The sequence below is a fragment of the Falco peregrinus genome, chromosome 10, assembly GCF_023634155.1.
Source record: "Falco peregrinus isolate bFalPer1 chromosome 10, bFalPer1.pri, whole genome shotgun sequence".
In the NCBI taxonomy this organism is placed as follows: Eukaryota; Metazoa; Chordata; class Aves; order Falconiformes; family Falconidae; genus Falco; species Falco peregrinus.
This window is the reverse complement of record NC_073730.1, coordinates 16,904,136-16,929,389: the sequence shown is the minus strand read 5'-3', so window position 1 is coordinate 16,929,389 and position 25,254 is coordinate 16,904,136. Positions and strand designations below refer to the sequence as shown.

Here is a 25,254-nt window from a genome sequence, read left to right as displayed (position 1 = left end):
TTTGCTGACACTGGCACGAAGCATTCCTTATCCCAAGCATTTTAGTGACATGTTTTGGGGTTTTTTTCTTGTTATAGAAACTATTACTAAAGTCAGTTAGCTGGCCTTTTCACAAAGGATGCTGGAGAAACATTTGCCCAGGTGTTACAGTTCAGACAACTGTAATCTTCTAAGAAACCTCAGAGTCCTTCCTATGATGCACGTTTTATCTCTCTTCCATCTGTGATGATGCATGTTATCACAGAGATCAAACATTAGCACTGGGAGAATGAAAGCGAATACAGCAAACAATATGGCCACGAGCACTATTTCAGCAAGAAAAACAACTACTACTGGCCTAGTTCCAAAAAGCAACTGAGACAAATAATATCCAAGGTAATCTCAGAACAGTTTTCTTGCCAATTTTCTCAAATATTCATTACTTTTTCAGCTTGAAGGTGAAAATATCCTATAGAACAATTAATGACTGCTTTGAATTCATTAGTGCTATAAAAGGAAAATTTGCCAGAATGATCTAACATTTCAAAGCAGAAAATGCAGAAAACTGGCAGCTTTTACAAATTATATAGTTTAACAAATCATCTCCACAGATGAAGTCTGCCCTAATGCAAGAAACTGAAGCCATATATTAAACTTCTAACATGTTGCTCAAATTATGCACGGGATGCAATGCAGCCCTACCTGCTAAGTTCTCTTCTAATGACGCAAGGAGAGTCACATTTCCCCTGAAAATCCTTGTGCCTACAGCAAAGTTACAGTGTCTCCTATTTCCCACCCCCTTGTTTCAAGTACAACTGATTCCACTTCCTCTAAAAATAGCATTTGTTTTGTTGTTTGTATGCATTTTTTTAATGTGTTGGGCATGGCAAGAAGGAGAAAAGAGAAGCAGCTCCAACAGGTCAGACACTCCTCGGGACACTGTAGCTAATTTATGACTCCAATCAGCTTGTTCTTTACCCAAGATCACACAGAACTTTTGCAGTTCAGCATCCGTTAATCTAAACGCAAGCAAGGCAGGCAAAGAGTCTGACAGACCTTTCAATAAAACCTCGGCCATTTTCATACCTCCAAAAAAATGGGGGCAGAGAGAAGTTTTGAAGAATTAATGAGATAACAGTAGTTAGCACTGATATGTTCCAAGTACTTTAAAGCTGCCATGTTAGCCCTTCCAACAGTCCTGCATGGCAGACTACTGCAGGGCAGAATGCATCTGCTTTACACATCAAGAGACCAAGACTGAGAGATGAAATAACTTGTGGCAAGATCACAGAGAAAGTCACTAATCCAGATACAAGCCTTTCATCTTCCAGCCAAAAGCCACGGCTCATCAGTTAGTCCTATGCATTTACTATACCTATGGCCATCAGGCCACAGGGACTCCACAAGAACTGATGGAGCACCGCGGTGGCCCAGCCATCACTGTGCTCTTCTCCAGGAGTCCCTGCTTATGGCCACAGCTGTGAGGAATCAACCTGACAGCCTGTAACTCACTCCACCCCACGCTCTGCCAAGGGTCCTTCAGACACCAGCATCTACGGCTCATCACGGCGCAGGATGAACAGACAGGTCGAGGCACATGGGCAGCTGTGTGCTGGCTGTCCGGACAGTGCGTGTCAGCCAAGGGGGAGGGGGAGACTCCACCGTGGTCCTCAAACAGAGCAGAGCAGGCAGCACACCTGCCCTGCCATGCCCTGAGCCACACGGAGGTTTTATGTTTCAGAGGAGACTACTCCCAGTAACCAGGAATGGTCCATTTGGACTAAACACACACACCATGTGCACAAATACGTACAACATGTGGCCACTGCTGCGCGCTTCTCATCCTCAAGATTCCCTTAGAGCAACCCCAGATGTGCAAACTGACCTGTGCTAAGCTACTTCACCAATAGCTACATTTTCAAATAACCTGTTCACCTTCACTTTCATACCATTCCTGAAGCCTAAAGAACCACCATGACACAGTGATGCTAAGTGGCCATTTACCCCCCACTGATTTTCACACGTCAGTGAAAGGCACACCATCTTGTGAAGGAAAAAAAAAGGTCAGCTTGATTTAGTAGTTTGAATCAAAATAGCTTGAGGAGAATCTCCAGTAGAACATATATTTTACTGCTCCATTTAAATGGAAATTAATAAAGGAAAACTTTATTTATTCCAAATAAACTGCATCAACCATCCTTTCCAGACACAAGGCAAATCTGGTGATCTAGGGTGTGAAGAAAAGGGAAAGAGGGCAAGAAGTTAAGATAACCACAAAATCAGTTCTTCACCCACTCCTGGCTCCAAGTGTTAAGTAAAGCAAATCCATTAAAAATTTAAAAACAGAACAACATAAAAAGAAGACACCACCAAACACAAAACCTGTTCCAGAGGAAAATCAACTTTTTGCTGAAGAGGTAAAACAGCAGCAAACCTGACAAACATTTCCATCACCTAACCCTGAACTCCTTTATTTGTCACTTCTTCTATGTACCGCTTCAAATAATGAGAGTAATGACATTTTCAGTTTAGTTCTTTCCATCCTTGACAGGTAAAATCCCTTTTTTATTAACCGCCTATTAGTAAGTCTCACAGTGTAGTAGCTGCCAAAGAAGGGAACAATAGCTCCATCTTTTATAAAGTACACTTAAAAATATGAAGAAAAGCACACTGTGCTTGAAGCAGCTGCACTTTATGGAATTATTAAAAACCTTTGCTTTTGTCACCTGAGGTCAAATTTATCCTTGGTGAAGTTCCATTGACTTAAAACAAGTTTACACCAAAGACAAATCCAACTCAATGCCTTCAGGTAATGAAACATGGCGGAGAGTCTTTGTGCTAAATATATTTTTTTTTTCTTACTCCAAATTCATCTCTCCCGTGACTTATAGCCTAAGGACTTCAGATCCTTTTATTGTCATTAGCTACAGAGAATGAATTTATTTCTCTTCCTTGAAAAGAAATATATCTGGCCTCTGTATTCTCCCTACACTATAATATAACCAGCAGTAAAATGGCAGTGCATGCAAATATATTTCAGTGGAAAAAGCTTATAAAAAGACTTGCAGGAATTCAATACATTTTTCATGTGCAAGTAACAACTGTTTTTCTAATAGCAGATGCTTCATTTCTTGTTGAGACACCCTAGGATCACACTCAGGAATGCTGGGTTTTGGGGTGCTACAGCCCTTAGAGCCTAATTCCTCCTGCAGCAACATATAAAACTGTGCTGCCTGACGCTTGCACATGCCCTGCTTACTCCAAATGACAGAATTTATATTATTTGGCAGCAAAAGAAACAAGCAAGCACAAAATAAAGTTATCATTCTGTAGAGACAAGGTAAGCAGGTTCAACAGATCAACAACTGAGGTAAATTTGATGGTAGAATAATTTTAAAACAGAAAAAGGGGGGGGGGGGGGTGCAAATACATACTGGTTAGAAGACAGTTTTTTAGGTATGCCCCAGAGTACCTACCACCTGACTTTGCAGACCTTTGAGTTCACAAAACTTCTGTACCTCTCCCCAACATTAGGCAAGACAGAAATACGGTCTTTAGTTAATTAAATAGGCTCTTTTCATATTTTTTATTAAAGGGAACAAGGGTTTGTGTTATATCTAAGTTAAATGACAAATTGAAAAGCTAAGAAAGAGTTAATAAGGGCCTACAGTACAGAAAGGATATTAAAAGATCTGCAAGCAAAATCTCAAATCCCAATTCCCTTCAGAAAACAAAAGAATTATTTTTAGCACAGTATTTATAAAATAATTATGTGATGCTTAGTACTTGTTAAAGACAAGTTTCTCTTTTAAAAAAAACTTCAATAAGCTTCCTTAGAAAGACAAGGATTAATGCCATTCACCACTCCATGCCATAAAATTTTCCGCAAAACTACTTTTCATCAGTTGAGTACTTCTCTCGAGAGACACTCAGCAATGCTGCCATTTGCCTGCGTCTATATAATTCAAATACTTCATTATGAGCTTGCTATTTCTCAGAATTCCTTTGGCATCATCCAGAGTCAGTTTTAATCAAATTACCAGACTTTCATGTTTACTGATAAATGCGCTGGTTGAGCAAAGCACTTAAGATACACACTCGCTTGTTTTGCTGAATCAGGACCCACAACCCCACATCCTACTGCTCCACGTCGGTGCAGAACTCTGCTGAAATTCAATGGGTTTTAGCTTCAGAGCCTTGCTGATACAGGGAAAATTCAGTCTGCTGAGCTCAAGCCAATCCAAGTCTGTGAGACAATTAACTTTTCTAAAATACATAACCTTTCTCTACATCCTGATGCTCAAGTTCTTCAGAATTTTTGTGTGGTTTTGGAAGATAAAAAAATACTATTTATACATAAACGACACAGGATCTGACTCAACTGAGCTGGTTGAGAGCCAGACAGAAGCCCAGATTAAAAAATCTAGTTTACACAGAAATAGATCACCAAACGGTAGTGCTGAAGAAACATGAACTAGAGGACCTACAGACTTAGTCTAGCTTCCCAGTTTTGGTCAGCCTTTGTATTTAAATTGCTCATTTAAAAATACCATTTACTGCTTGAAAGTATTACTACTTCTTTTTGCATGAAAATAAGATTAACTATAATTTTTTAATGTGTATTTTGGCTTCTCAAAGCTATCTCAGCAAGCTCACTGACATAGGGAAACAAATGATGAATTTCTATCAGATGAATGTCTGACACTAAGGTGCTTCAAATCACCATCAGGGTGCTGAAAGGACCAAAAAAAAAAAAAAAATCAGAAAAACATCCACCTTTAAAAGCTAGTCAGTGGTTCCTAATTAGAACCTCTCAAAAGTGAGAGCACAGTAGGCTTTGATGAAAAGAGCTCTGCTGGTGCCTCACAGCCTTTCCCACCTGAAGCATGGCCACAGCACAGACAGGAGACAAGCAAGGCACAGCATGCAAACCAGCGCTCTGCTCCTCAGACACTTCTCTGAGCTTGCAAGTCTTTAAACACTCCGAGTACTGGTTTATCTCCTCCTCTAAAAGACTGTCTATCCAGACCATAAAGGGATAGGACTGGGTGTTTTTTCAAGGGAGGCACAAATTGGCTGATGATGCAAAAGAACTGAAGGACAATGAAGGTGGAGAGCAAAATCTCTGTCCCTTCAAAACCTGCAACCACTCTGTGCTTTACTTCAGTCCTAGTAATTCAAGAGGCAACATCTGTCCCTTGGTTCTCAACCTCTAACCACAACTTAAACAAACAAAAAACCCCACACCTCTGGCAACAAACATCTTGAGGAAAAATAAAACTTACAACGTAATTACATCTGGGAAATACCCAGCCAACGCTGTTTAAAATGGAAGGAAATTTGTGCAAGTGACTCCCAGCATTTTATTTTATTTTTTTAAGATCACATCCTTCAACTTCCAGTGGAAGACTTTCTATTATACTTTGAAGAATCCTACATTGCTTTTGGAAACCCAGTGTTCAAGGTCAGGGGAAGTTCCTCTTTATAAAAAAAGGGAAAAAAAGATGTCATGACAAGGCCTGTTTCTTCCTGTTGTTACGCTTATTAACATGGCACCCATCACTACCGTATCTGGGGGGCACATATCCAAAAGATACATTTAGCTTACAAGCAAACAGCCTTATGGAAATAAAGCACACATGCTCTGAACCATGTAAAGATTACTTATAAGAACAAGTATGTAGAAAGAAAGACAAAAAAAAGTTATGATAACAATATAGTACAGAACCAGGGAATAAATAGCTGTTGAAAGAAAACCATAGAGACAGTCCTAACGTGAGCAGATAAACCACTAAGCTCGATATTACAAAAAATGGGTACATTCTTCAATATATCAAATTCTTACAGTCTCTCCATCATCAAAACCATGAAATGCCATCACAAAGGGAGAGGTATCTACAAGGCAAGCACAAGCAACACCAAATGCCAGGGCAGCTGAGGAAAAGAGAACACAGCTGCATGGGCAAATTCTGGTTGGTATCAGATGCCACGGCTGTGCTGCTTTGTTGGCAGCGGGAATGATTTGCACCACTGCAGGATCTACCCCAGAAGGCTGGAATGAGACCCTTGGCTAGTGCAGATCCATAGGCTGTATCATCCTTTTCAGCTGAAGTGAGGCAGGAAAGAAAAAGGGAAAAAAAAAGAAGTTCCAAGATAAAAAATTTTCCCATTCCTTTATGGAAGAACCTATCTTGTTGAAGGTTTGGCCCTCAGGGTCTGGGGCATTTCAGTTGCCCTCTTAAAGACATTTTATCAAGACATACATCATGCACCCAACTGCAAAAATTTGCCAGAAAGTAAAATAAATAGTTTCAGCCTTTGATTTAAGCCACATTAGGACAGAATATTTTTGCTCCCAAGACTACAAAGCCAGACTTGCTTATGAGGTTATCCAAGGCTGTAGCGTGTGCAGTTCTGAGCGTGTGGAGTTCCTACTGAGGGTTGCCAGACCTTAGTTTAAGCCCACTTCAAAAACATAATTCCTTCAGATAAGCAGGTAGTTTGCCAGCAGTTCTCCTCTCCATCCTGCTTTGGACTTTCCACAGGGAAGAAAAATCTCACAGTAATCAGAGTTTTCTTTGCAGTCTTTTTCTGTACAATTAAAGCTGTATAAATATAAGCTTGCACGAAATCTGTGTACATGCTAAAAGTAAATCAGATTCAGATAAGCATTTTAGCTATGTACATCCAGGCAGTAAGGGGAGGTCAAGAAATAGACCAATATTCTTTGAATATTTATTCAGACCATTTTCAATGCTACGTTAGCAAGGTGTATTCTTTAAGCTATTAGCATGAAAAACATGCAGTTTTGTGGCTCAGGTTTGAATATGCATCTCTGTGCATCATGTCATCTAACTCAGTTTTGGCTTTTTTTGAGATATATTTGACACATTAGTACCTTAAAAAGCAAGAAAGAAAATAAAACAACCCCAAAACAAAACACAGATTACGTCTAGAGGATCACCTATACCTGAAGAGATAACAATGCTGAAAATATTGGAGTGTCAGCAACAAAACCTAGACCAATAATAGCAGCGCCAGTAGGAATGGCAAACAAAAGAAAGGTGTGCTCCCCTGCAGCAGCCTCACTACTTTAGAAACAAAGAGTAAGCTGGAAAAAGACTCAATATATAAGAATCAACACCCTAGGGAGGTGGCATGCTGCCCCCTGCCTCCCCCAGGCTTCACCACAGGCACGCAGAGATTTTATTTATACTTCTAAGTTTTATTTATACTTCTCAGTTTTATTTATACTACTATGTTAATGGTTCAAGCCCGAAAAAGTGCAGGTTCTGTACAGTGGCAACTGAAAGCTTGCAGTACCCTGGCCACCACACTGACAATAGCTTTTATGGGCACGATCCAGTTTCTTCCACACGTGGCTAGAATGCATTGCTGGCTCCCACCTGCATTTCACCTACAGCCACAAACTCCCTGCATTTAAGTATAATTGTCTGGGTTAACAGGACTCGGTGACTACTGACACAAAAACGTTGCAAAAGCTCTATCTAACTAAACTTCAGAGAACTGTCCTTCCTCAGTTGTAATTGTATCTGCCCAACATTTCTCCTTCATCAGAATCCATCAGTTCTTCACTGCTCTTACCTTACTGTACTCATGATACTCTGTAAAGGACATTAACTAGTTATTCTCATTAAGAATTTATTGCAAAAAAAAAAAAAATAAAAAGCATGGAAGAAAAACCAAAACCCACAGGACAGACATAGCTAGAAACCACAGGGATGGTGCTTCCTGACCTCCCCCTAACAAACTACGACCCTTCCTACTCCCTTCAGTTATCTTCTTCCCATGCAGATAATGGGAAGGAACCAGCCTCCAAGAAAGAAATAACTTTGAAGCTAGGCCTGCTCTGAGCAGGGGACTGGACTAGACTTCCAAAGGCCCCTTCCAGCCAAAATCATTCTGTGACTCTATGAATAAGTATCTGATCAAATCCAAGGCCACAGTGCTTTTCAAGAATAGCTGCCAGAGGAAAACACAGAACTGGGGAGTAAAACCAAAGAAACCACAATAAACTTCAGGACAGACATGCTAAGGTTTCTGAACACTGAATAACTTTCTAATAGTAATACTATGTTTGACAACACTTTCAAATTAGTGGTTTTTAATTAAAGCTGGCTGACTTCTTAGGCAAGCAATCTCCTTGGCAGCAAAATGAAGTTGTTGTGATCAATTAAAACAGTTTTTATTTTCTACACTGGCACTTTCTTTTAAAGTAGATTTTTACACATCTATAATGACTCTGATTCACTCCAAGTCATCACTCTTCTCAGCCAAGACCAGCACTCATATCCTCAGCTCAAGCTGCGGACACACTCAGACACACCCTGTATTGCTGAAAGTTCATCTGTAATGAAGCTATTGCAAAATGTTAGCATCACGTACTATTAAACAATCAAAGTTACTAATGCTGGCTGGATGCCTTCAGAAGGTCAACCCTAGAGAAAGTCCCACAAGGCCTGAGGGCTTGAAACAACATAATTTTCCATGCTAACAATGAAAGCAAGCCAAATCGTAACACATTTAATTGCTCAGCCCTGTCTCTTCCAAAGCTGGTCATCTTTTCCACAGTGAGGACATCTCCAATTTAAGCAAGCCATCTGTCCACTGTCCACTTTTCCCAATACCTCATTTTGACTGACTGTATATCCACTTGGCCCCTTCTCCAACGACCCACGCTGGACATGTAAGAAGAGGCTGCCCCTTGCAACCACAGGAAGAACTTTGACAAACAAACATACCAAGAAGAATCACTTCAGCACTCGAAGAAACTACAGTATAAGCTAGCTACTTGGAACTCTACAGATCCTTCCTTTCTCTGTCACAAGTTATTGCAACACTGTTTTAAAAATCCCTGTCTACGACAAAACACGGGACAGGAACAACCCTCATAGATGTCAATGCCTTTTCCTAACCTATGAGACCTCCAGTAACACTGACAACTGCTACAAAAAGGTCTTTGCCATCACCATTGACAGATAACTATGAAACAGATTAGACAACTGTCAGGAATGACCGAGGTGAGGTTTATCCCAATAGCGCAGGAAGGTTGGATGGACTTGGTGACCTATTACGAACCTTTCTGGGATTTTGTCAGAAATGTCTTTTTACGAACTAGAATAATCAGGACTTAATTCCAGATTATAGACCCTGAAGGCAGCACTGAGATGAGCCGGTATACCCTTCCAGCCCAGCTCTGTAGCGAGACCCTAGCTCAGTTTTACTGGCACAACGCTGCACACAGGGTAATAAATCCAGCCTCTTGAAAGAGCTAATGGTTCGGCTTCGGCATCACCCTGACAGAGCCACCCTGCCTCCACTCCCTAAGGCTTCCACTGCAAGCTTCCCCTTTGTAATATACGTGCACCATGCAATGCTCTTTTTAAAAAAAGGAATAAATAAATAACCAAAATAATTTACGTTACTACTGCAGTTCTTTAACGATTTTAAGGGGAGACATAGGTGCATGAAAACATCCTTACAGGAACAGCATTGTTTCTCACATCACCATACCAGCAATTATGATCATAATAGTTTTATATAAAACCTAGATGTAAATATAAACTTTAGCTGACCTACATTTTTCCAGCACAAAAAAGTATTTTTGATCAATTATTCTGAATACATACAATCAGTTACACTGAATGCATGATTTACATAATGCCACCTACCTGCAGCTGCAAAGCACAAAATCATCAAAGCAAACACTGAAGTCACACAACTTGAAGACATTTTTGCAAATGCTCTGTCTTCTCAAATCAGCTCCCTTTGTAGCTCTTCATGTAGATTTACTTCCTTTGAAATCTGTGTTTTGAATTCAAATCTTCCAGACTTTTAATTGCCTACAGAAAGAAGTAAAAATACATTTCAATACAAATATAACTTACAGAAATGTTACTAGATATTTAAGATTATCCCTCTTGTAACAAGAGAAAAAACAATTCTTTCTTAAAGGACTATTAGAGGACTGTATTTTATATTGCCAGATACCCTAGGTACTGATAACTTAGGACTCTTCCCCTCTGTATTTCAGCACCACTTTGTAGCAGTTGCTCTTTCATATCTTGCATTGTGCAAGTTGTGACTTGGAAGTGAAATCCCGGAGTCCTTTCTGTCAACTAATACTGAAGTCCTGGTGGAGCCTGCCAATGGTACTCGTAGCCCCAGACATGTTTATTTTAAGTATTCGGACTTTCTCTGGGACATACAAACATTTGTTTGCTTATTTATCTGCTGCTACCTTCATTAAACCAAGGAGAAGTTTTTCACATGCTGTAGCTGGTTTATGGGTAACACAAAAAGTTTAACTCATCGTTTCTCAGTATTCACAAATTCTGAAGGCCACTTGACACTAAATATAAAGCTGCTCAGAATCTTTATTTCAAGAGATTTCAAGTGATATACAAGGTCAGTAAAACAACTTAAATGTGCTATACAAACAAATGACGATACAGCTGATGCCTGCAGGCATTAAAAACATGAAAATTCTGACCCTAGAACGCACGCTGCAGACTTCCAAGGAGAAACACTTACTAGATGCACAATATCCTCTTTCACCTTTTTATTTTTAATCTCTTCTCAGTTATATAGACGTCCAAAATGAGACTAAAGCCCAAGTAAGGAACCAGAATGTTGGTATTGTATTCAATCAAATAAAAATTCTATCTACTTTACTTAACTACCAGCCTTCAGAAGCAGAAGATGACAGATGGTGCCTCAGCAACCACTAACACTCACCACAAAGCAATGCAAGCAATTATAAACAACCATCATGGGGCTAAGTGACAGCAAAATGCTGAGTCAGGACCAAAACCTAAACCCTGACAACACAAACACCATTTAAAAAGGTTCTTGCTGACATTGAAGTGGAAGGAAGTGCGAAGTCAGTCAAAGGCTAGGCCCTGTTACACAGCATGTGCCACGCTGTGCACCATCAAAAGTCTGCACAAGGGAAACCTGCACCTAGACCAGCACTTCCAAGATACCTGCTGATAGCACTCCTATGGCTACAAGGAAAGCAACAGAAACTCCTTTACAGAATTTCTCCACGGGTTATCCAGCAGAGATGGCACTACCCTGTGCAGAGGGAGCTGCAGCTGCCCACTACGGAAGGGCTGTTGGTGCCCAACGCCAGAACTACAGCCTCCAAGAGGCCCTTTGCTCAGCGCCCCGCTCCGAGCAGCTCTGACCAGTCTCAGTGCCCCCGATCCCACCAGTGTGGGTGGCGAGCCCCAGGGTGGCTCTGCAGGCTGCTGGGAGCACCCAGACACCACACTTCTGCGGGACAAACACACGGGGCAAGGAAGGAGCTGAATAGCCAGCACACCAGGGGGTTTCAGGCAGTTCACTTTCAAGCTCAGCATCCCATATAAGAAGTACATTTGCTTTTGTTTCCTGTTTGCTTTTGACACAAAATGTTTTAGGTTGAAACTCTGTAACTGGTTCTCTCCCCTGCACCTCCTCATCACCTCCCTTCCAGTGGCTTACATTGTCAGACAACAGCAGTGACTGAAGGAAACCCCCAGAGAAATACTAACTCTAGTAATGCTATCTTTATCTTTTACCTATTGGTGCTCAGTCTGGGGAAAAGGAATTTGCTCTTGACTCTGAAGAGGTACCCACCACTTTGCACAGTGTAAACAAGACCCAGGTACCTTGTTATCTGCTATTCACAACGTTATGTATGATTAATATATAATCAGATAACCCAAACTGAAGATTCTTTCCCATCGTCATTATATTACATGAGACTGCCACTATCTGTGAAAATACTTACACATACCTATAACCTTGACCTCAAAAATTAAGAACCTGTTGCTTAAAGTAGCCTTAGCTGAAAAAAAGCACCCCAAATTGCGTTTTTTGTTCTCTTCCATGCAATATCCTTTTTAAAACTGTCCCTGAACCTAGGGACAGATATTAGTTAACCCAAGACAAACAAATGTTTCAAGAAATAAACAAATACCTACTTACATATCATTCAGGTAACAACATCAGGTCTGTGTAACTTTGCTTATTCCATCTTAGAACATACCACTGTTACTGAGGTTGAATGCTTTGTCACTTGCAGGTTCTCTAGCACAACCTATTCCTTCCATTGCTTACTAGGATCAATACATTTTAAAAAATGATAGGTGAGGCTACTACCACACAACATGACCCAAGTAACGACACTCTGCAAGGAATTTCTATCATTAATAGCAAGACAAACAACACAGCCTCATAAAGCAGCAATAGTCCACCCTAAAACCCCAAATAAGCATGATTTACCCAAAGATTTCTTTCATGACGTTTTGTAGAAGATGGGTTTGTCTTCAAGAAAAAAAGAAGTTCAGGAGAAGGATGAATGCACACACACAAAACCAATGCTAGAGACAGCTCAAAACAAGAAAAGCTCAGAAAATGATGGCTTCCTCGGGCAATTTACAAGGCTTGTGAAAATTACTCATCCTGGACCTACTGGAACCATCAGTGAGTTCCTAGATACCTCTCATCTCCCCCTAGAGTGTAAGGTTATATAGCTAAACCCTCAAATCCATGAGGGAGACTGAACTTTGTGGCAAATTAAGACCAGCCTTTATTAAACAGAAATAATAAATTGTTGACAAGGGTTGGATAATCCTTTAACACATAAGTTTTTAAACACAGAAATCCAAATCAAACAGGTTTAATGCCAAAATGGCAAGCCATATGGAATTTATGACAGATATTGAACATCATTTGGGAAGTCAAATGGAAGCTGGAATAATTTGTTGCTAATTTTCTAGATGAAAAGAAACCTAAATCTACTCAGTGAGAGTATTTGGTTGCTAACTCAATTTTTAAATACTGCCAGAAAGAAAAATGATCCAGTACAGCAAATCATGAGGTTTCTAGCCAGTCTTAGCTATAAAAGACCATCATAATGTCCTGCAAGATGTCATATGTGCAAACAGGCAATGAATAAGCATTCTGAAACTTGATTTACTGATGTATTGCCATTTCAACAACAACGAACAAAAGAGAAACCAAAAAAAGAGCAACTATGGCACATATGCTCAGTAATATATTAAATAGGAAAACGGAAGACATTACTTAGATCACTCCTCCATCAGCACAAGCATCTCACTCTTCAGTGACATTTTTATAAGGCACAGGGTTGTGCAGAAATAGGAAGCACAAGAACAGAACTGGGGACAAAGCAATGCTGCTGAGAGCAGGTGGGAATCCCATTCTGTGCTGACTACCTAAGTATGTTAAAAGGCCAAGTTTTGACTCAACTTTGATTTTTGAATGATTTAAAAGGGAGAGAGAATATATACATTTCCATTTGTACGTAAAATCGAATTCCTACTGCAACCCACTGACCAATAACATTTGAAAGGTGTACCTCTGAGCAGGCAGTATACAATCAAAAAGCCCTAGGATCCTGCTCTGATTCTGCCGTCTTGCTAAGGGTGAACAGTGGAGACTTAAATGAAAGACAGGAAGAGCTTTCTAAGGAAAGAGCTCACTTGCTTGAAGATATGCATTCACAAACTTAAAAAGGAGGGCAAATTTCAAACCTTGAAAAACATCACAAAAGGGTGACAAACTGACAGTGAGTTTCATGAATTTAGGATGGATGATATCCGAACTGCCAGCTACACAGCAGAAATTCAAGTCAAAAAGCACAGACAAAAATACTACTAAAATTCATTTAAGAATAAACTACTAAGCAGGATGTGTGTCAGTATTTTTGAAAATCTGATCATCCTCACCTGTGATGTAAGTCAGCTATGAAGCTGCTATTACCTGACCATCTGAGAGTACCGAAGAGAAATGAATAAGAAAATAGGTGATAAAAATTCAGCTGTGGTACAAAACATGCCAGATTTTGCTCCAGTGTGAAACCTGCAAACTAGGAAAATTTGAGGCTGTCCACAGAACAAGGGGACATTTTCTTTGCAAAAAGGGAAGAAAGCTTTGCAAAGGGATTGGGAACCTAAAGCATTTATCCAAGAAGTAAACACAACTACTAGTCAATTTGAGATTCAAAAGAAATTTCCAAGAGAATCATCTTTTCCTTTGGGGTATATCTGGGTAGCTATTTTTGTAACTGATGTCACGAAAGGGCATACTAGAAGTATAACCAAAAAAATCCCAACAAGGAAGCAAAGATGATATGAGATCTTTGGGTTTACTAAACACACTGTTTTCATGCCAATGCTTTACACTGCTACAAGCTGTGAGAAAGGCTGGCAAAGGAGGGCATCTGCTGCCAGAGCCACTGAAGATCGACTAAGAAGCACAGTCTGCTGGGGTCATTTTTGCAGAGTTTGCCGTCATAAAGGCTACTGGTCTTGACAAAAGTGAGAGTCTAAAGAGCACAAAAGAGCCTGTTGCATTGAGAAGTATCATTTTGCAGATGCAATGAGGAATGCATGCTACCAGGAATATCAGGAAGAATCTTACTACTACTAAATTTTATTAGGTTTCAAAGACAATTGGGAGAGTAGAAGGGGGGAAACACATTTTGAAGTACACGAGGACAAGAGGAGGAAGTATGAGGTTTTAATTTGGTTTAGAGTAGGAGCTTCTAATGTCCATGAGAATTTCAATGCCTAAAGCTTAGTTAGAAACCAGTGAAAAATACGATGCTTTTGGAGAACACTGGGATGCACTGAGCGGCCTGCGAGCATGGCCGGCCACAGGACAGACCTCATTGCTACTGTAAGTGTTAGTAAACAACAAACGCTCTTTAACTCAATGGTATTTAAAAGAATCTGACTTTGTCAGAGCCAGCAGGAGTAAGCACAAAACCCACACCACTTCCGTACACTACTGTTACCTTTCATTAATCAAAATATTTCTTCTTTGTAAAAATCTACTACTCGTCTTCCTCAGAATTCTAGTCTTTTGTGGAATTTTTTTAGAGCTATCCTTTGAACTAAAAAGTCAACTTTAATACTACAACATGACTAAAGAACTCAGAAGTTAGAAGCATGCTGCTTACTCTTGGAAAAAGAAAAAAAACACCACACTTTTCCACTAAAGAATTCCCAGCCCTCACTGACAGGGGCTACTAGGATGTAAGGCTCTGCGGTCTATGGATGGCTTGCCACTAAGAAATCACATTCTGCCCTGTTCTGCCACCAGCAGAAAGGTATCCATCCCCACGCCTGCTTACTGCTCTCCAAAAAGGGGACAGGACTCTGTTCTACAGTGCCTGAAGAACTACAAATGAAAATGACCGAGGATTAAGCTGTCTCCAGAGCATCTGAGCACCTTTCTAGTCAGTCTGTTTCTGTACTTCTAGCAAAATACCTATTATATACTATTCTTGAGATCAGTGGTCATCTTAGTTTCACTTTTTTCCCACTGTTATTCTCCTTGTAAATTTACTTTTGCCTGCTTTTTCAAAGCTTCTCTGCACAGCCCAACCTAGCAGCATACACACCTGCAGGTGGCTACAGCCACAGATTTGGGGGTTGTTTCTGTTTCCTATTAAAGGCTTCTGTAGCACAGGAATTTGCCACATTTATTGCTGAATTGAGTTCTTATTGCTTTATTTTCCCCTTTTATTTCTGTTCCCTTAAGCCTTTTCCCCAATAGTCACCATCTGTTTCTTTAATTACCACCTACCTTTCCCATACAAGCTCTTCCCTTCCCTTAACTCTGCCCTCCTCGTTGTCTAACCTTTTCCTTCCCTGCCTGAAGAATAACTTCCACTTCCTCTCCTCCTTATCAACACGGGCTCTGGTAATTCCCTCCTCTTTCCATGCATGGTGCCAGAGGTTGCACAGCTCTCTACAACACTGCTAGCAAACACTTCTCTAACAAAGTGAGCCAAAAATCCTCCTCCTCTAAGTCACATCACAAGTCGCACCAAAGTGAATGGGGATACTTGAGTGAACCCAGCAGGATCTGTCCCTTTGTGTTGTTTTGCCATAGCAACGTGAACCCAAGTTTCTAGGCCATCCAAGGCGGCCTTCACAGCCAAAGCTTTTTCACTTTGTGTTTGTTTGTTTTACGCATGGCAACCATTTAACTTACTTAACCAGTTTTTCTCCCATTTGTTATGTGGGTTCCCTATGCAAATGCAATGAATACATGCCTTCCATGTGTAAGTAAAAAGGCAGTAATCTGTAATCAACTACACCCAAGCTCAACTTCAAAAAAAATAATAAATCACAAATGGTTAACTACAAAGGCAGTTCTATCAACTTAGGAATAGAACAGTTTTTGAAAGAATTTATTATATAACCCTACTCCTATTAAATATGCATTTTAGCAGATTTCTTTTTTATCAGATGACATTGATCCTCTGTCAATTCTGCGTGATTTATACACTAACAGGTCGAAAAGTTGACTAATAGGGTTAGCAAATATTAACAGAGAATTGAAAATGTGTACATATTTTTTTAATGTCTATGTCCAAGACATGCACATGAAGTTCCACTGCTCAGAATGCAAAACAGTAACTTATTCATATCCTATTAAGGGGACAGATTCTGTTTTAGAAACAACAAAGTGGTTTCATTTTGAAGGAATATATGAATAGTAATAAAACTAAAAATCCTGACATATCAAAAGCCCAGGGAAAAAGTAACTCTGATGTCCTGCAGTTCACATGCTGCTGTGCTTGTAATGGGACATTTCAACAAGTCACAGTTAAAGGCTATGGGAACTGGACAAGTGCCAAGGGAAGATGTTTTATGCCATTTAGCAATTGTGCCCGTCTATTCCATGTGACTTTTGTTTTAACATTTTGTTTATTTATTTTCTTATTAATGTATTACAATGTAGCCTGCCAAATTACAGGAAGCCACAAAATATACACAAGTGAGTCCATAAAAGATGTGAAACCGTTCCACCTTTTTAGTACTAAGGTTGGTTTTGTTACCTGGTACGTATTTTGCCCACAGGTGGCATGAAGCTCCGGTTTGGGTGAGGTTGTCTATTCTCAGTGTCATTTCATAACAAACTTTCCCTTCAGCTTTGCAACATTTTTTTTTTTTTTTTTTTTTTTTAAATCACCTGACTCAAATTGCTGTGAGTTTAGATCAGAAAAATAAAGTCATGACACCAGACACTGTGGAAGTTTCAGCTGAATAATCATTGCACAACGTAGCACAAAAGTAAGACAGGATAAAAATCATTCTGTTAAATGTTCCCAGGACTTCCCTTCCCCCAAACACAGGGAGGTATGCCGCTGAATCTTCATAGGCTGAGGGGCAAGGTTTTGCTTACCAAGTATAAACAAGAGAATAGACTCTTACAGGATCAGGATGTAGGAGGGTTTCAATAGGAGGAAGGGAAGGAAATGCATTCGGGAGTGTTTTAGTGGAAGGAGTACACAACTCTTCCAGGACGAGGCTGGAACAGCGTCCTTTTTGACAACAGCAGAAATTCCTAGAGATTAGCACATCTCTACATTAGGAAGCACACATGGAACTGAAGACAGAGTTTAACAAGACCAACACCCTACATTTAACTTGAGTACCAAATCAGAACTCTGCTTGAATGTAGAGCCCTTGGGGACGTGCTACATCAGAGCACCTCTAAAAGGAGCAGAGAAAACAAGGTGTTGGGATGCTGTACAGCTCTTGTACTGTAACGGCTCAAGTAATCTGCAATCTAGTCCTACCTTCAGCCGTCTATTTTCTGGCCAACTCACAGTCAGCCTATACTTCTACAAGCAAAAAAGTGGTAACAGGACCTCAACATGGCCACAGCAGCTCCCCCCTAACGCCTGCCTACAAAGACACCACTACTTCAGGCAATTCTGCTTCCCATCTTCTAACTAGAATATGGATGAAAAATCTGACTGCTCTTGTCAGGGAACACCAGTGGTACAATTAAGGGAACACCAGTGGTACAATTATATGCCATCTTCCAGATGAACATTCTGGTTGCAGGAGGAGGTAAAAAGCAGAGGCTTCTAGAAACGTACATAATACATAAAGGCTGGGTTAAAGTTTCCATGGCAGCCTAAGAAATCTCTAAGTCTCAAATCTACATTTAAATAAAACTCAGGTTCCAAATGAACTGAGCCAGTAATATCTCACCACAACTAGGACCTGGCTCATTTTTTAATTGGGACTTGCTGCTTCTGAAAAGTTTACCCTGAAACAAGAACATTTCTAGGGCATAGGAATCTCCAGGCTGAACAAGAAGATCATAAACTGCATTAAACAAATCTCTACAACCTTTCCTCCTCATAGTTAAAGTTCTTTGGCCTAATTACTTACTTTTTTATGGTTTCTAATTTGAAACAGAATAGGTTTCCTGGCACTGGGCTATCTCACTCTTCACAAACACAGTAGCAGCCAACAACCTCACACACATTTCATTTATCTTAAGTTTTACTTGGCTCAGTTTCTAATTGCACACCTAAACTGAGCAGATAAAAGCTCTAATGTATCTATCAAGACAGATATAACCCTAGGGAAGGTATCTCCTTGTGGAGAACAAGCCATAGCAGAATGGAAAGTTACCAACAACTAACTCAGCAAGGCTTCTTCCACTCAGGGTAGAAGATTTCAGCAAATTGTTCTGTAATGAATGCCTGATGCTGTTATTCTTTCAAGACTGAACTACAAAACCTTAGAACTGTATCTAGAAACTGTATTCTAGCTGGAACCTTCCTACCAGGAAAAAGGCTAAATAAATCTCTTTCGGATTTAAATGACCTCTATATATTTAGAAAAGTAGTTTTGAAACTAGGATCTACAAATACCCAAAATTCTGTGGGTTAATTGTGTGAAACCCACAAGGAGTAATAATGAAAAGCAAGACTTGGTATTAAGCACAAATTTGCTATATAAGGATGCCATCCTCTTGTGGTGGGCAGGGCGGGATGTCAGCAAATTGCACAGGATTGAAAACCAGCATTTCCCATTACAGAGTAATTGGAAAAGGTGATAAAAATCAGCCCTCCCCACTGCCACTGGCCCTAAGATTCTACAAGATGTAAATTAACACGTTAAAATATTAACTACTAAGTACTTTAAAAGTTAGCCATATGCATTATCAAAACACATTGGGGGGGGGGGGGGGGAATAAAAAACAACACAACACAACTCAACCAAACTAAAAGAAGCACGTATTGAATTTTGCTCTCTCAAATAAGGCATACTCTAGAAAGCAGGTAGATTAATAGATTATTTCTTCAGGTTGCTAAACAAGAACTCAAACATATTTATCAAAACTGAGCTGTTAGCCACTAAATTTTCAGATGCACAAATGTAAGATAGGAAACTTCTCCCACATAAATAGGGAAGACCTTACAATGCCACATGGTTATTAAAAGAATGAGTCAAAAGGAGCTTCCCTTCATGTAGGGGTAATCTACCCTCTCCCTAATTGTCTCCCAAATAAGCAGTGTAATTTATGTGGCTGGCAGAGAAACACGTTCAGGTTGAGGCAAAACATTTTTCATAAAAATTATAATTTATAAGCACTGCAATAAAGGTTTGTTTTAATGAAGATACACATCACTGGCATGTTCCACTCAGAATGGAGATACACTCCCATATAATTTTTACCATACAGAATTTCCTGCCTTCTTTTATTTTATGTTAAATGTATACATGGAGACTGTAAAAAGCACTGAACAGAAGCTTAGGGAGATGGAAGGCCACAATAAATTCCTACAGTCATATAAATAATTTGTGCATCTCATATGCTAGAAGGAAATCACTAAACCTCACCACTGGAGTGAACCAAATCACCAGACCTACAAGTATTCAGAAACACCAGTCATTTCAAACACCAGAGGGAAGAACTACTCCATCACATAACATAAGCTGTATACACTGGAGGAGTGACTTGGTCCATTAATGCAATAGCCTTAATATAACAAAAGATCTATCTTTTCGAATACCACAATAGTTTTTTTGTAAATCAGAACAGAATTTTGCTTCGCTCAAATCATCATCACAAACAAAATACTACATTAGTGATAAAATACTACCGTAGTTCTCAATCACGTTGTGCCAAATACAGCTACGGTCTAAAAAATCACATCTATAAATCTAAGACAAAAGAAGGCATACTGGTCTTCAATCCACCTCCAGTTTCTTGGCAAAGAAACACATGTATTCAGCAGATCTACACTATCCAGTAAGCTCACTGGATGCTTTGGGATTTTTTTTTATTGTCCCTGACTCGCACAATGAACCTACACTGATTTCCAACAGAAAATGGCTATGCTTACAAAGGAGATCAGAGTATAAGTGAATCGCCATTCCTTTGCAGAATCATTACCAATACCTCATGTATCGCAGTCCCTGTTGCCTTCTGTGCAGAAAAACAACCTGTCTGTATTAGTTCTATAATTAACCTGTTTCAGAGCCAAGACCTCTAGATAAGCTATTCTCCTGCAATCTAAACACATCTCTTGGAAGGTCACAGCAAAACTTCATTTAAAAGAGAGGCCCTTTCCAGCTGACTCCCAAAATCTTAACTGTTGCAACAGGAAAAAAAAAAAAAAAAGAAAAGAAAAAAAAAGGGGGGGAAAAAATCTGAACTTGGCCAACTAGTGTATTGGAATTCGACTATTAAAGAGAAGTGCTAAATATAACAAAATTAACTTTGTTAACAATAAACAGGTATCGCTCATTTTCAAGTATTATTCACAGAATGTATATGAAATAATGATTTTCACATTTTCCTCAATAAATCCATTTATTTCATTATAAATACATCATAAACTAGCATATGTGGCCAGACATAATTATTTGTAAGCAGAACAATTCAACAATATAACACTTACAACGCAATATATAAAATGCTGTCTGCTGAACTTGACAAATCTGACTGCTTAGATACTTAAGGTCGTAAAGGATGTTCTTTAAAAAAAGATAAAAAATCTGTTTTGCCAGAGTGGAAATAAAAAATACGGGATTTATACTAAATAGTAGCTTTAAAGTCCCTCTTTTGGTGATTTCTAGAGATGTGTAAATCTGTTTCATTTTGGCTACCACAGAGTTAATTGTTGCTGTAATAGCGCAAGAAATGCTGCTCTATTGGATGACTGCCAGCACATAAAAATGCGAATCCACAGTTATGGATAAAGCAATTCCAATTGCACTACTTCTTTGCTAGTAGGTTTTAAGGCAAAACATGCTTCTATTCATGAAGTGGCTAAAAACTAGCATACCACTGTTAATGACCACAAATATTAATGCTATAGAAGTAATGCCTATTTATAATACACAAATATTTTGTGGAACTAGATCAAAAGTAATGTGACTGCAAAGATATTTGCAATCTGTATCCCACAGAGGACTTTCTGAGATCTACATAAATCACTCAAGACTTGGTAATTCATGTCTTAAATGTCAACAGAATGTTATTGGAGATCTCAAACAAAAGAATTTTAAAACAGGTCAGGCAAAACTTTAGTGTTATTTTCAAAAAAAAATAAATTAAAACAGAGATCATACTTTGACTTTACAAACTATGTACTTCAGCATCTCAGAGTAAGTTTTGCGATTCCACAAAAACAATGGAAGAGGGAGATCATCAACAGAAATTAACATCCATCTTTTTGTACTTTCAGTATCTGGCAACGTCAGACAACGCTCTCAGGGAAGAAAGCACAGCTACTGGAATATGCTTATACCTTGTCACTGACACAATGGGAAGAAAACGCATTTAATACCTCGTATGCAGTAAGTGCCATTCCAGAACCAGAGGAGCTGACATCTCTTCCTCTAAACCTGACCTGGGACTCTCAATTTCAATTGAACTGTATTTTGTCTCCACTTGCTCTAAGACCTAATGCTAGGATAATAAGCAATTATTATCACTCACAAGTAGCAAATCCATGGCAAATGCTCCCGAGCATGTTTTTACCCCACCATCAGTGAAAGACAGCTTCACCCCAAGTATAAGCAGCAAGGTAACTCACACTTACTGCAAGGTAAGAGCCTGTTCCTTGGCTCTTACTGGGGAATAGCTGACATGCTGCAAATTCCCATTCTTCACTTGGCATTCAGCAATCTGTCTGTATACCCATAACCTCAAGGATTTGCCATTTGGCTGCATCAGACTTGACAGACTAGAAAGCAATACCAATCAATGCAAGTCATCCAGATAACCTTCTTTGGCAAAAGCCTTTACATCTTTTGTGCCAGGAATGCTGAATTTAATCAATTGTTACGCCAATACAAATCAAAAAAGAAAAATCATTATCGATCTGTGCCGGGAGTGTCAGTTGACCTTTACAAAAATAAGCCAGTAATAACTTCTTAAAACCTAAGAGAATATCTAAAAATATTCTCTCTTATGGAAACCCTAAATACTAGGAATAGTTTCTTGTGAGAATACAACTTTTTTGCAACTCAACTTTAGCTCTCAAGATTTCCATATACAATCATAAACATGATACAGTAATAGTTTTACTGTGAAAATATTCTGTCTAGCTCATCATCTCAAACTTTACAGGATAACTCAAAATATCATTTCTTGGGTTTAATTAATTCACCTCAAACATCTTCAAAGAGAAATTTCACTTACATAAACTTCCAGTGTTTTTTCAACTTCTGTTCTGGCTAATATGACAAAAATTCCATTCAGAAGAGTGGCAGACATGCCTGCTAGAGCAAACTAACACAGAAGCGTTTAAAAATAATGTGTTTATTCCAACGTATGGTTGTGGGGATTTTTTCAGGTAAACTGACTTTCATCTTCTAAAGAAATACTATCAAAAGTACAGGCCCAAAGTTTTAACAAATTGCAACCATGGGAAGGAGGGAGGGAGGGAGGGAGGCTTCATAGACAGAAAGTTTTGTGTTCCCCCTGCTGGCTTAGCAATTAACTTCAAAACACTGATCCCAGAGGTAGGCATCAGGATGCTAAGGCATTAAAAGATGTTTTGCACACCAGAGAACAAAAATTGAAACTTACTTTTTTAAAAGAAATCACATTCATGGTAGACATCATTTACATACTCTGACTATATGAGGCCCTGAACACACAAAAGGTGCATCAGAATTAATGACTGAACAAGACTTTCCCAGAGAGAGAAAGCACAGTAGAAGAGAAAAATTTGAAGTGTCACTTTAAACTTAACAAGGTTGGACTACAGCAAACAATTGGGGGAAGCAAGTTTCAGAGTAAAGGGCTCTTCACTGAAGGAAGCCAACAACCTGCCCCCCCCGCCCCCCCGCCCCTCCCTTCCTCCCCCAGCCAGCCAGGAACACTGAGCACCAGCTGCAGCAGCTGGTGTCGGCCCGGGTCTGCGCCCTCACCAGAGCAGCTCCTCCACAGCTAGGATTCAAGCCCTGTAAGCTTTCAAGGGTTAAACTAGAGCTCTTCAAATGAATAGGCATCTTCCACTAACATTTTGCTAACGCTCTTGTTGGAAATACTTCAACAGGACACCTGTACAGTGCTAGTTACAGCCCAGCTACCAATTCATGTTGTCCCTGGCATCCACGGAAAAAACCATGAACTGTAAGGGAAATGGAATATTCCTAGAAAGAAGTGATAAACAGCCTTTGGAAGAAGTTGTATTTATGCATGTAGTTTTTTTAAAGTCTTCCACATGTGAGAATATGATAGCAACAGTGCTCCAGGTCACCATAAGCTGAACCTAACTGGCCCCACAATTAGAGCAGGCGGCTCTCTCACTTTGGCTTTTCTCCCCAGAGGGGGTCTAATACCAGCCTGTGTGGCCTCACCCAAAAAAACCTCTACAGAAATACTTAGTTTGGTATAAATACCGACTCAACCAGGAAAATTTCCTTCTTCGAACAAAACCATGGCACTCGTTCATCCAAGCTTCTCTCTAACTGGTTACAAACCCTATCAAGAGGTTCCTGTTAAAACTGAGCTGTGCTGATGGTCATGTGCTTGAGAAGAAAATAATAAGTTATCATAATCAAGTTATAAACAGCTACAGCTTGATAGAACTGAGTTAAGTAGATTTACACCTGGTTACATCTGCAAGCAGAAAAGGTGTCAGCACGCGTGCTGCTATACCTGAAGTCCTTTCTTGGGAAAAAGACAAGAAGGATCGTCTCCCGTACTGCTTGACTGCAATGACGGTAACATAGGAATTACAAGCACATCTGAAACTGGGTAAAGTTGAAAAGTTACTTAATTTACATCTGACTTTAACGGCATATCATTGTTATTGCTAGGAGAGATGTGCTCAGGAAGCTGCAGGGAATCTGCTCCAGCACATCCCCTGCAGAACACACCACGGTGAACCCCCCAGGTCAGCACCTCCTCAGTGAAACTCCGAAGCGACACGACACGACACGACGCTGGCCTTCGCGTTCTCCTCACATGCACCGACTTTACACCGGGCTCGTAGCCACGGAGCTCCCAGCTGGCCTCGCTAAGGGTGCGATGTCCCCGGGGGGGGCACAGCGGCATCAGCACGGGCACGGGACTCCCCTCGGTGCCAGCGAGCTGCCGGCCCTGCACGCACAGACCTGCCCGACGCAACCGGCCTTCGCTGGGACACCTGCGGCCCGCCGGGGCGGCCCACCCCGCGGCCCCCGCCCCGCTCCCCCACGGCGCTGCCCGTGCGCACGGTCCGCGGGGGCGCCCCGTCCCCCAGCAGGTCCCGCACCCCCATCCCAGCCCGGCAGCCGCCCCCGCCCAGCCCCGCGCAGGGTGACGCGTCCCGGGGCGCACACCCCGCGTCCGCACCGACGGCCGCCGCATCCCTGCGGGGCGCCCGGCCCGGGCTACCCCCGCCGACGGGACGGGAGGGGGGGCGCGGCCGCCGAACCCACCTGGCAGCGGGTCCGTCCACGCCGCGTCCCGCGGGGGCAGGCGCGCAGCAGCGCGGCTACGCCATGTGCAGCGCGGCGGCGGCCGGCAGAGAACGGGACGGACGGACGGGAGGGGAGGGCAGCCCTCGCCCAGGCCGCCCAGCGCCGGCCACTGCCGCCCGGCCCGCCGCGCGCGGGAGGAGGCGGCGGGAGGCGGAGGCGGAGGAGGCGCGCGGCCGCCCGCCCGGCCCCCAGCCCGCCAGTAACCCCATGGCGCGCGCGGGGCGGGGCGGAGCGGGCGGGGCCGCGCCGCCATTGGGCGCGGGGCGGGGATGGCGCCGTGACGGGCAGCCGCCCGCGCCCGCCTCCGCCCTTCGCGCCCGCCGCCGCCGAGCGCGCGGCCCGCGCCCCGCGCGCCCCCGGGCGGCACCTGAGCCCCGGGGCCCCGCGGCTGCCGGCCCGGTCACAGGCACGGACCGGCCGCGCCCCCACCCCTCACCCCCGCGAGTCGGGCGAGGGGGCGCACCGGCGGCAGAGCCCGCGCCCCGCGGCTGGGGCG

The 25,254-nt window shown here is 41.4% G+C and overlaps 1 protein-coding gene across 3 annotated transcripts in view; it reads right to left on the bottom strand.

The window, feature by feature from the left end:
• TGFBR3 (transforming growth factor beta receptor 3) overlaps positions 1-24,909 on the bottom strand; it is a 121,442-nt gene extending 96,533 nt beyond the window's left edge. Inside the window, exons 1-3 of one of the 3 annotated variants that reach the window (XM_055815231.1) lie at positions 24,717-24,907; positions 23,953-24,047; positions 9,672-9,842 (exon numbers count right to left, since the gene is read on the bottom strand). In XM_055815231.1, the coding sequence (XP_055671206.1) occupies positions 9,672-9,732 (61 nt within the window). In that variant the 5' untranslated portion in view covers positions 9,733-9,842; positions 23,953-24,047; positions 24,717-24,907. Of the gene's footprint in view, positions 1-9,671; positions 9,843-23,952; positions 24,048-24,716 lie in introns of all 3 variants that reach the window. The other 2 variants (XM_055815232.1, XM_055815230.1) reach the window with 2 other exon arrangements.
• Between the last annotated feature and the right edge of the window lie 345 nt (positions 24,910-25,254).